Source organism: Bos indicus, chromosome 18 (genome assembly GCF_029378745.1).
Source record: "Bos indicus isolate NIAB-ARS_2022 breed Sahiwal x Tharparkar chromosome 18, NIAB-ARS_B.indTharparkar_mat_pri_1.0, whole genome shotgun sequence".
Classification (NCBI taxonomy): domain Eukaryota; kingdom Metazoa; phylum Chordata; class Mammalia; order Artiodactyla; family Bovidae; genus Bos; species Bos indicus.
The window spans coordinates 47,481,147-47,493,710 of record NC_091777.1 but is presented as its reverse complement, the minus strand read 5'-3'; the positions used below and the strand labels follow the sequence as shown (position 1 = coordinate 47,493,710).

The 12,564-nt window shown below is 37.2% G+C and overlaps 1 protein-coding gene across 11 annotated transcripts in view; it reads left to right on the top strand.

Moving 5' to 3' along the window:
- The first annotated feature begins 19 nt into the window (after positions 1 to 19).
- The window catches only part of ZNF382 (zinc finger protein 382), a 33,924-nt gene continuing 21,379 nt past the window's right edge, over positions 20 to 12,564 (top strand). The window contains exons 1-4 of one of the 11 annotated variants that reach the window (XM_019979075.2): positions 20 to 155; positions 2,956 to 3,025; positions 5,321 to 5,447; positions 5,724 to 5,819. In XM_019979075.2, the coding sequence (XP_019834634.1) occupies positions 3,017 to 3,025; positions 5,321 to 5,447; positions 5,724 to 5,819 (232 nt within the window). In that variant the 5' untranslated portion in view covers positions 20 to 155; positions 2,956 to 3,016. The other 10 variants (XM_019979072.2, XM_019979074.2, XM_019979071.2 and 7 more) reach the window with 10 other exon arrangements.

Below are 12,564 nucleotides of genomic sequence, written 5' to 3'. Positions count from 1 at the left end.
AAACGTAGTCCAACCCGGAAAAGCGGACCCTGGCAGAAACAGATCAAGCGCCGGCAGCCCGGACCTCGCCGCTGCTAACCCGCCGCCGCGTGGACTCCTGGGAGCGCCAGCCAGTGCGGGAGTGCGCAGGCGCAGACGACCTTGGCTGGGGTGAGGTTGGTAGGTCCTAGGGGCCCAGAGGAGGGGGCGTGAATTGGGAGTTCCGGCCCCGAAGAGCAGACAAGGGAAGCGGTACCTGATGGGGAGCCTAGGGGGGAAGCCGGGAGTCCACACCGAGCCTGTAATTATGAGGACGGAACCGGAACCGGGCCCTTGGTAAACCAGACACTCAATTCTGTGAGAGCACGGCCTCGGGCGTGGCCTGTGGGCGTGACCCTGAAGGTGACAATCTTGTGTGACCTGGAGCGAGTTTTGCGAAGGGAGATTTTTGTCTGTTTTGACCCCGAGGGAGTTCCATCGCTAGGAGCAGGGCCTCACACAGCGGGTGTGTGTGTACCAAATGGAGGCGGCCGCCTGTACCCAACCTGCAGCGTTTCGGATGCGTGCTGCTGCTCTGTACATGTTGGGGCTGACTGTGTGTAAAACTGAATGAGTCTCGTTGCTGCGTGTGGATTCTTCTGCATGTGCCTCTCTTCCGATTAGGTGTGAGTCCTGTTTGAGACCGCAGGTGACTATGGAGACGCGAAATGATTTGTGATGTGATTTTGTGACTTTGCCTGTAATAATTAATGTGCTGTCAGAGATTGTGAATGATAACGCGGGTGCCTGTGCTATGGTGCTTTTCTGAAGTGATAGAATTTAACTCTGCGTGTGTTTGTAACCTACTGTTACTGTTTTGTGATAGTTTTTTTTTTGATTGAGAAACTCGGTCTGACCAAGTAAAGATTTGATTATCTGAATAGAGATCATTAAGCCTGCCTCCAAAATTGTAACTCAGTAGCAACTTAGCAGCTAAAATAGGTATAAGTACTGGAAAGGAAGAGGTAAGATTTCATAATTCCCAGATGGTAAGGTTCTACAGGGAAGCATTCATTATTCGTTTAGTCGTGTCCAACTCTTTGTGACTCTATGGAGTGTAGCCCGTCAGGCTTCTCTGTCTATGGGATTCTCCAGGCAAGAATACTGGAGTGGGTAGCCATTCTTGTCTCTAGGAGATCTTCCCGACTCAGGGATCCAACCCAGGCCTCCTGCATTGCAGGAGGATTCTTTCCCGTCTGAACCACCAGGGAAATCCATACTAACTAAAACCAATGTTTTAAAATGATTAGTGTTCTACGGGTAGCATGCAGAAAAGAAACAAAACATTTTTTTTACCCATAACTAGCATTTTCAGGGAGCTTCCCGGGTAGCACAGTGGTAAAGCATCTGCCTGCCAATGTAGGAGACCCAAGACACGGGGATTCCATCCCTACGTTGGGAAGATCCTCTGGAGAAGGAAATGGCAACCCACTCCAGTATTATTCTTGCCAGGAAAATTCCATGGACAGAGGAACCTGGCGGGCTACAGTCCATGGAGTCACAAAGACTTGCACACTACTGAGCACACACTAGCAGCACTTTAAACAGTGATGTACGAATAAGGTTTCCTGCTTCTGGATGAAATCTATGGCAAGGTCAATAGCTTCTTCAGGCATTCCATGAAATAAAAGTATTAGGTATACTTTTAATCTTAAGACCAATCTCATTGTAGTAATTAAAATATTATTTTGCTAATTAAAACATTGACTGTAACAATCAATACATCAGACTTCATTTAACAAAATATTCTCTTCTCTGCCTGGAAACCTACAAAGTGGAAAGACCAATTTCTATTGCTATACCTGTATTACTAAAAAGTATTGTTTAGTAGTTAACACTTAAACTACTATTTATAAGTTACTAATAAAGAATGGTTAATTTTCAATAATTAACTGCTAATTAACTAGAATGTACAGGTGAATCAATAAAGAGATGAAGTAGAGAAATTAAATAGAAAATCCAAATATTCTCAAGTATGAGAAATTAAATAGAAAATCCAGAAATCCAGATATTCTCAAGTATGTAGGGATATGTAATAATGATAGAGATGGCATTTCATATTAACTGAGAAAATATGGACTGTTTAGTACATAGTATTGCTAAAGAATACATATAGGGAAGAAATCTTCACAAGGCAAAAACATTTTAATAGTCAGATGAGCAGCTAAAAATTATTTTCAACTTAAAATAGGTAAAAGGTTAACTTATTAAATTGAAAAAAGAGATAATGTCAACCAATTAGAAAATAAACACCACCATGAGAAAAACAAATATACTATAAGATGTTATCACAGAAAAGAAATAAAAGGACCTTAGTCTCATATAAGAAATATGTAAATTAGAGCCATATATATGTATATGTCTACATATATATCCTGGAAAAGGAAATGGCAACCCACTCCAGTAGTCTTGCCTGGAAAATTTCATGGACTGAGTCCCCTGGTAGGCTACAGTCCATGGGGTTGCAAGGACTCGGACACGACTGAGCGACTTCACTTTCATACATATATATATCTGATAGGCAGAGATTAAAATTATTTTCAACTGCATTCATTAGGGTTTGGGGAGGTGTTCTCATGCACTGCTGATAATGTAAACTGGTAGGAAGTCCATGAAGAACGATTTGGCAATTTGTCTTCCATGGGAGACATTACGTGGAGCTGCAGAGGGAAAAACACAATATTCCCTCTCTCCAAGCTACAACAGATTCCCCAGAATCCCTTCTCTTTCACCAGGAGATTAGGTTTCTGGCATTGATAAGGGAACAGGATCGGTCCATTTCCCTACTAATCTCTGTCCTGGATTTGTGTGGGGTACACAGAGTGAGCAAGTGCCGAAATTGAAAATAGATGCTGATTTAACTGAGTTATTCTGAGAGATCTAAGTCAAATCTGGTTTCACATGGCTCCTTGTATCTTCCCATCTCTGCCTTCTCAGGACTCTTCCCTTTTCCAAAGAAGAGCACAAAAGAGAAGGCTCATCTACAAACATCAAAGCCATGCTTCAGGTGAGATGATGTTTCCTCTCTTTCTGAAATAACTTGTTTTTTAGGTTATGTGAACATTTACTTCCCTATTCTTAAATTTTCTGGATATTGGGACTTAGTTCCATCAAACTGGTTTCCAGTAGGGCAAGCAAGTGGCCTACATACAAAATTTAAGAGGGACTCTCAGGGCTGTCCAGCCCTAAATTTTGTGCCCATATGTCTCACCTGCCTTACCCTAGTTACAGCCCTATTCCCAGTTTCTCTCGTTCCAACAGGATAGACTTCAGCCTTCCCAAATGCACTTTCTAGTTGTAGCCCATGTTCACATACTGATTGGATGTATCATTCATCATCTCCTTTCATAGTCTTCTCATGAAAGTACTGCTGGAACAGAAATGTATTATCTTGATTTAAATGGGAATATATTACTTGAATGAATCTATCTTGTATAGACACTGATTTGAGATCTAGATTTGTGAGGAGTCGAGGAGCAGACATGCAAAACCTTGATAATCTCCACTGACCTAGGTTTTGCAATGGTATGGTGAGAGGTAAAATTAATAGATCATATTATTATTTTGTGATTAGATTTCCTGTTTTGTGAGGTTTTTAAGATAGAGATTTGCTTGCAAGCTTATACAGAAAACTGAAATTTCACCTTCCTCTCTGATCTTCCTGTTTTATCCATGTTTGTCAGCAATTCCTACAAACTGTGGCCCACCAGTGAAAAACCTTTTTGTACTTCAGTGCTGTTATAGATGTATTCTTATCTTTTTACTTTCTTCTAATTTTTATATGTGGGTGCAGGAGAAGAAGATGCATGTGTTCATTCACTTTTGAGATAATAGCCTACTCTTGAATCAAAGGTGGTACTTTCTCCTCTTCCCATATGTTTCTTTCAAAAAATTCCTCTTTATCTACCAATCTTTAAAATGCCATTCTGGATTTTCCCCAGATGCCAGCTGGTTCTGTTCTCCTCTGTGTCTCTTTTTGTGTATGTACAATCACATTCACTCCAAAAGTTATACTGATATGATTCTAGTGACCCTCAGATACTGCTCTCCATCCTAGAAGTTTATCCAGAATATCAGAACCATATATCCAGCCTCCCACAGCTATCACTGCCTGTATGTTCCATAGATATTTCGAGTACACAACCTGGTTTACCTCATTATCACTTCTGGTCCAGCTTATTCTTTCTTCTGCTTCCCATTTCCTTTTTCTAGTCTCAGCACCTATCCACTTGCTATGCAGATGACCTAAGAGCTATACCTGTCTTTTTTTCCTACTCTACAAGTAATTGATGACCAATTCTATTGCAACTTACCATGGAACAAACAGTTGTCCCCTGTCTAGACCATTAATACCACTTTAATCTCAGACAGACCTCCAACAGTGGGTACTTGTCTTTCCCACCTAACACACTTTAAGCCTTCTCTAGTGTTCAAGAATATTGCCTCTAAAATACAAGTTTTTTCACATATGTGCTGACTTAACATTTCGTCATTTTTAATTCTCCGTAAAGCAGTAGATCCAAATTAGGGCATGTGTTACAAAAGACGTGTACAAAATATACAAGACAATATACTGAAAAGGAGGAAGATACTAGTAGTTTACATTCAAGAACATTAATTGTTAACAATGTGGATTGCTATTAATGCCAACTAATGATTTATATGTTGGGAGCGTACTTAGAGCATTTTTAAGACTACTGCTCTGTAGAAAAAAAATCCAGTATTATTACATAAATAGGCCCACTACTTTCCTCCATACACTTTTTCTTCTTAAGACCAAAGATTCTTTCTTAACATACTGTACTTTTTGCTATTTCCTGAGTTTACTAACTGGTTTTACTCTCTCAATGAATTTTAAAAGCCCATTGACATGTTGTGCTACAAAATAAATTCATTGTGAGTACAAAATTTTTATGTCTTCAGTGAAATCTTAGAATCCAGAATTTTAGAATACTCTATAGTATTTTCCCTTATACATATTTCTGTCATCACATCTATAATATCTATTGAGTATAAATATTTATGCATATGCCTCTCTTTTAGCCTGTAACTTCTTATGAGCAAGGTCTAGGTTTTATTTGTTTCACTGCACCAAGCAAACAATCACATTCAAGCCAAAGAGCATGATCTCAAATATTTTTAGCATGAGATAATAGGTAAATACAATTGAATGTATTTGCAGAGAGAATTTTCTACAGTACAAAACACAAGAAAACCAGGTCTGACCACTGAACATGGTCTCCAGTGTCTAGTTCTCACTAGTTCCAATTACTTTAGGATGAACTGGAGTATGCCCTTACAGGGATCAGTTTCCTTCAAGGATGTGACTGTGGACTTCACCCAGGAGGAGTGGCAGCAACTGGACCCTGCTCAGAAGGCCCTCTACAGAGATGTCATGTTGGAAAACTATTGTCACCTCATCTCTGTGGGTAAGGAAAATTCCTTACACGTTTCAGTGTCATGCATGTCCTTTCAAGAATTTCTGAAATATGTGGAACTTTGAATTTCAAAGATCAGATGTGATGAATAATCTTTTTGTTAATAGAAAGCATGATTATGTCCTCACTTGCCTAGTGCAAGGTATTAACTTTGGTAGGATATTAATAGCCTTGTCTAATAACCACCTTGAAGCTGTATCTTTCTCTTCCTTCAATAGTTTTAAAGCCCAACAGCTTCTTAGACCAAGTCTTATTTTTTATTATCAGGATTTCACATGACTAAGCCTGATATGATCCGCAAATTGGAACAAGGAAAAGAACTATGGACAACAGAGAAATTTTTTCAAAGTCAGAGTTACCTAGGTGAGTCTGTATAATGTCCAGTGGACTCAGGTAGTTGATATCTTTGAGTATTTTTGGAGATCTGTACTTTTTAATTGCGGTAAAATATACATAAAATTTACCATCTTAACTATGTTTAAGCATATAGTTCCATGGCATTAAGTACTTTTACATAGTTATGCAACTATCACCATTATCCATCTCCAGAATCCTTCATTTGTCAGAAGTAAAACTGTACCCGTTAAACAATAACTCCCTATTACCCCACCTCCACTAGCCCCCGACAATCAATATTTTACTTTCTGTCTCTATGAATTTGACTGTGGTAGATACCTCATATAAGTGAAATTATATGGTATTTGTCCTTTTTGTGACTAGTTTATTTCACTTAACATAATGTCCTCAAGTTTCATCCATGGTATAGTATGTATCAGGCTTTTCTTCCTTTTGAAGGCTGAGTAATATTCAATTACAGATACAAGTGACATTTTGCTTATCATCATGACATTCATGACATTCATCTCTCAGTGAACACTTGGGTTGCTTCCACTTTTTGGCTACTGTGATTAATGCTACTATGAATATGGGTGTACAAATATCTGTTTGAGTCATTGCTTTCAGTTCTTTTGGGTATAGACCCAAAAGTGGAATTGCTGGATCATTTGGTAATTTATGTCTGATGTTTGGAGGAACTGCCATACTGTTTTCCACAGTGACTACACCATTTTACATTCTCATCAACAAGGCACAAGGGTTCCAGTTTTTTCTGCGTCCTTATCAACAGCTATTATTTTCTTTTTTTCCTGATAGTAGCCATCTTATTTAGGAATGTATGTTTAAAGGCATGAGATCTCTGAAGTACCTACCTATATATGGCTGGCTTCTATGCCTCTAAAATCTAAATTTTTTTTAGTATTAATCTCTACATAAATCCTTTCCTTGTGTGACTTATGAGCTATTATTGGCTGCTGTTATTTTACTGAGAATCCACTCCATGCTTTGTAGGTATAATGTCCATAGAGATCTTAAGTGTAAAGTTCTTTGCATTCTGACAGAAGTAGAAACCTATGTGTCTCACACTGTAATCAAGATAAAGGGCACTCCTACTAACCTGTTACGTTCCATCAGGCCTCTTCCAAGGCAGTCCCTCCCCAGGACAATCACTACTGGGATTTCTACCAACACATATTAGTTCTGTCAATTCTGGACTTTTTTCATGTATACTTTTTAAAAAATATATTTACTTTATTGAAATGTAGTTGACTTACAGTGTTTCTTCCCTGGGTTGGGAAGATCCCTACGGCTACCCACTCCACTATTCTGGCCTAAGAGAATTCCATGGACTGTATAGTCCATGGGATCACAAAGAGCGGGACATGATTGAGAGACTTTCATGTCACTTTTACAATGTTTCAAGTGCACAGCAAGGTGATTCAGTTATACAAATACACATATATTATTTTTGAAGTTATTTTCCATCATAGATTTTTACAAGATATTGACTATAGTTCACCATGCTATACAGAGACCTTTGTTGCTTGTTTCATACCCATTTTTTAATTAGAAACCTAGATTCTATTCATACTAAGTCAAACTTGTGGAATCAAAATGTCATAATTTTCTTAGGCAAAAATTCATGTTTTCTAAAATATATATTTATACGTATATATATGTATACAAAAGCTTTTCTACTGCATTTAATAAAGGCTTGAGAAAAACATCAAAAAAATGAAGAGATGGAGAAATTGGAGAACGTAAATGAAAAGGAAGCACTGAATATGAAATAGAAAAAGTGGAACAAACTAGATAAAAGTAAAAGGTCATCATATAGTCCAGTTGTTTTTAAATATGACTGCTCATTAGAAACATATCTGGAGCTCTGGACAAAAAAAGCAATAGCTGAACATTTTGTATTTTTCAAAAAATTTCAAGATAATTCTGATATGCATCTGGATTTTAATAAGTAATTACAGGTTTTTCTATTTGATCCTAGTTTCGGGGATACAGAGTTCTATTATTTTTGACCAGTTGTTGACCAATCATGATACAATGGTATTGAGTTAAGTAACAGTTACATAATCACAAAGTAAAAGATGTTTATCAGTTTCACAATCAGTAGCCAGACAAAAAATAAAAGCTAATTACAATTGCAAACCATAATGGGAACATGATTAACTTAACAATCTAAAATAATCACATACAATTTTGGGGGGTCAATCAGAGTGATGTGGTAAGTGGAAGTGCATACATGCACATGTTTTCATCCACCCAGTCAGTATGTCTCTTGGTTGGTACATTTAATACATTTACATTTAAGGTAATTATCAATATGTATGATCCTATAACCCTTTTCTCAATTGTTTCGGGTTTTTCTGTAGGTCTTTTCCTTCTCTTGGGTTTCCTGCCTAAAGAAGTTCCTTTAGCCTTAGTTTTAAAGCTGGTTTGGTGGTGCTGAATTTTCTTAACTTTTGCTTGTCTGGAAAACTTTTAATTTCTCCATCAAATCTGAAGGAGAGTCTTGCTGGGTAGAGTATTCTTGGTTGTAGGTTCTTACCTTACATCACTTTAAATATGTCACGCCAGTCCCTTCTGGGATGTAGAGGGTCTGTTGAGAAATCAGCTGATAGCCTTATGGGAGTTCCCTTGTATATTATTTGTCATTTTTCCCTTGTTTCTTTTAATATTTTATCTCTGTCTTTAATTTTTGTCAGTTTGATTACTATGTGTCTCGGTGTGTTCCTTCTTGGGTTTATCCTTCCTGGGATTCTGTGCTTCCTGGACTTGGTTGACTATTTCCTTTTCCGTGTTTGGGAAGTTTTCAGCTATTACCTCTTCAAATATTTTCTCAGGTCCTTTCTTTCTCTCTTCTCCTTCTAGGACCCCTATAATGTGAATGTTGGTGCATTTAATGTTGTTCCAGAGGTCTCTTAGTCTGTCTTCATTTCTTTTCATTCTTTTTTTCTGTATTCTGTTCTGTGGCAGTGATTTCTACCATTCTGTCCTCCAGGTCATTTATCCGTTCTTCTGCATCAGTTATTCTGCTATTGATTCTTTCTAGTGTATTATTCATCTCTGTTTGTCTGTTCTTTAGTTCTTCTAGGTCTTTGGTATACATTTCTTGCATCTTCTCAATCTTTGCCTCCATTCTTTTCCCAAGATCCTGGATCATCATATCATTAATCTGAATTCTTTTTCTGGAAAGTTGCCTATCTCCACTTCATTTAGTTGTTTTTCTGGGAATTTATCTTGTCCCTTCATGTGGGACAAAACTTTCTGCTTTTTCATCATGATTAACTTTCTGTAATTTGGTTTCTGTTTTAGCCACTGTGAGACTGTGCTTCTTCTTGCTTTTTCTGTCTGCTCCCTGATAGATGAGGCTAAGAGGCCTGTGTATGCTTCTTGATGGGAGGGACTTGGATGGAAAAAACTGGTTCTTGCTCTGATGGGCAGGGCCTTACTCAATAAAGCTTTAATCCAATTATTTGCTGATGAGTGGGGTTGGATCCCTCCCTGGTAGTTGTTTGGCCTGAGGCAACCTAGCCCTAGGGTCTACTGGCTCTATGATAGGGTTAATGGCAAACTCCAAGAGGGTTTATGCCAAGGGGCACCTTCCAGTGCCCTTGTCCCTGTGATGAGCCCCTGCCGACCCACACGTCCACAGGCAGCCCTCCAACATTAGCAGGTAGTTTTGGTTCAGTCTCCTGTGTGGTCACTCCTCTGGGTGTGCTCCTCTCCTCTGGGTCTCGGTGCATGTCAAATTTTGTTTGTGCCCTCTAAGACAAGTTTCTGTTTCTCTCAGTCCTCTGGAAAGCCTCTGGAGAGGCTTTCCAGTCAAATCCCTCTGGCCCTCAAGGCCAGATTCCCTAGGGATTCTCAGTCCCTTTGTTGGATCCCCAGGCTGGGAAGCCTGATGTGGGGTTCAGAACCTTCACAATAATGTGAGAACTTCTTTGGTATTATCGTTCTCCAGTCTGTGGGTCACCCAACCAGTAGGTATGGGATTTGATTTTATCATGATTGTGCATCCCCTACTGTCTTGCTGTGGCTTCTTTGTCTTTGGACATGGTATATCGTTCTTTAGTGGGTTCCAGTGTCCTCCTGTCAATGGGAGTTCAACAGCTAATGGCAATTTTGGTGCTCTCACTGGAGGAAATGAGCGCACATCCTTCTTCACCATCTTGAACCAGACCCATGTCTACTTTTCTTTCACTCAGTTTAATGTCTGAGGTATTAATACATGTTTCAGTATTTATATTAAAATAGCTTATTTACATTGCAGAATAGTATTCAGTTGTATGGAAATATTAGTTGTTTATACATCTCCTATTGATAGGCATTTGACATGTTCCAGTTTGGGGCTGTTATGTTTTTGTTTGTGTTTGGCCGTGCTGTGTGGCATATGGATCTTAATTCCCTGACCAGGGATCAAACCTACTCCCCCTGTAGTGGAAGTGTGGAGTCTTAACTACTGGACCACCAAGGTCCCTGGGGCTATTATGAATAAAGCTACTGTGAACATTCTTGTAAAAATATTTTTGTGAACATATGTTTTTATTTCTGCTCAGTAAACACCTATTAGATGGTACTGATCATTTGTAAGGCAGGTTTATATATCACACTGTAGAAACTGCCAGTTTTTAAAAGCTGTCATACCATTTTAAACTTTTACCAGCAATCTGTGAGAATTTTGATTGCTCCCACATTCTCCTCTACATTTTGATGTTATCAATATTTTTCATTTTGGTCATTCTGAAATATCATTCTGTTAAGAATAGTAGTATATCTTAGCTGTTTCAATTTAGATTTCTTCTATGACTAATGATGTTGGCTTTTCCAAGTGCTTTTTATATCTTCAGACATATCTGTTCAGATGTTTTACTCATCTTTTATTGGGTTATGTATTTTTTCCTTGACTAGTAGGAATTCTTTACATATTCTGAATAGAAGTCTTTTATTTGATACAGGTATTGCAAATATTTCCTCTAGAATGTGGCTTGCCTGCTCATTTTAATAGTCTTTCAATAGGAGCAAGTTTTAGTTGTAAAGAAGTCCAGTTTATAATTTTTTTCTTTTATTGTTATTTCTTTGATCTCTCAAATATTTGCTTCCCCCTAGGTTATGAAGATAATTTCCTGTGTTTTATTCTAAAAATGTTATGTATATTTTGCTTTTTTAAAATTAGTTCTGTGAACCATCTTATCGTAAGTTTTATTTATGGTATGAAGTAAGGGTTAAGAGTCTGTTTTCTTTCATTTGTTGCATCACTTGTAGAATTAAATTAAATTGCTCTGATGATCTTATCAGAAATTGATTGTATTTGTGTCAGTCCATTTCTAGAGTATTCTTTCCTTTGATAAAATTTACATCCTATTATTAATAGGACTTAATGATTAATTTCATTATTGTAGTTTTATAATAAGTCTTGATGTCAGAATTAGTCCTCTTCTTTTTAAAAAATTGTTTTGGCTATTTGAAGTCATTTTCATTTTCTTTTTCAATTACATTTTAGAATCAATTTCTTGATTTGTTTAAATAAATATGCTGGGATTTTTATTGGTGAGAACAAACATCTTAGCAATAGTGAGTCTCACAGTCTCTCATAATACTATATCTTAACCTTTTAGTTATCTTCTCTGATTCCTATAAGCAGTGTTTTATTATTTTTACTATCAAGCTCTTACACATATTTTATTAAGTTTATCTCTAAACTTTTAATATTTTTATGCTATTGTAAATAGTGAGATTTTAAAATTTTCTTTATCCAGGCTTTTGTTAATATGAATAGCCACAACTGACTTTTAGATATTGACTTTGTATACTTGTATTGATGGCATTAAATTTTATTGTTGTTACTGTTGTCCTTTGTTTTGGTATTTGTTTAGATTTTCTACATATAAAGTAGGCCTTCTGGAAATATATTTCACTTCTACATTTGCATACTTTTCTGTTTTCATTTCTTTTTCCTTACGTTGATGTACTGACTATGACCTATTGTCAGTTGAATAGAGGTAGCAAGAGTGAGCATTCTTCGCAGTTCACTAAATTTAGAAAGGAGACATTTAATATTTCATTCTTAAGCTTAATATTAACTTTAGATTTTTCATGAGTGCTCTTTGTTAGATTCTTGGAGTTCTTTTCCTAGTTTTTGGACAATTTTAATTATGAATGGATGTTGATCTTAATAAATGCTTTTTCAGCTTCTGTTGATTTATTTCTTTTTTAATCTGTTACTGTATATAATTATATTGATTAATTTGAATTTAAAACCAACCTTAGGCTCCTGGGATGAACCCCAGTTGGACAAGATGCTCTATTCATCTTATAGATTGCTGAAATTGGTTTGCTAGTATTTTAGAAAGCTTTAGTGCATGATTTTACCAAGGACAGTGGTTTATAGTTTTATTGTAATGTCATTGAAAAGTTGTTGTATCCAGAAATGTGTCAGCCATATCAAACTGGGGGTGTTTCATCTTTATCTATTTTCTTATGGAACTTTTGTAAGCTTGGCATTATTGCTTCCTTAATGTCTGAGGAACCATTTGGGCCTGCATTTTTATAATTCAAGACTTCTGCTTCTAGTCCTGAGGAAGTAACAGAGTCTAGAATTATACTCCTACAGGAAAAAACTAGAAAACTGAAAAAAACTACTAAACGACAGGCACCACAGGCCTGGATTCCTGAGAGAAGGGAAATAAATGAGATGCACCCTACCTCATTCCAGGCTTTGACATGACAGTAACATCCAGACTATAGTGCAGAGAGAGGA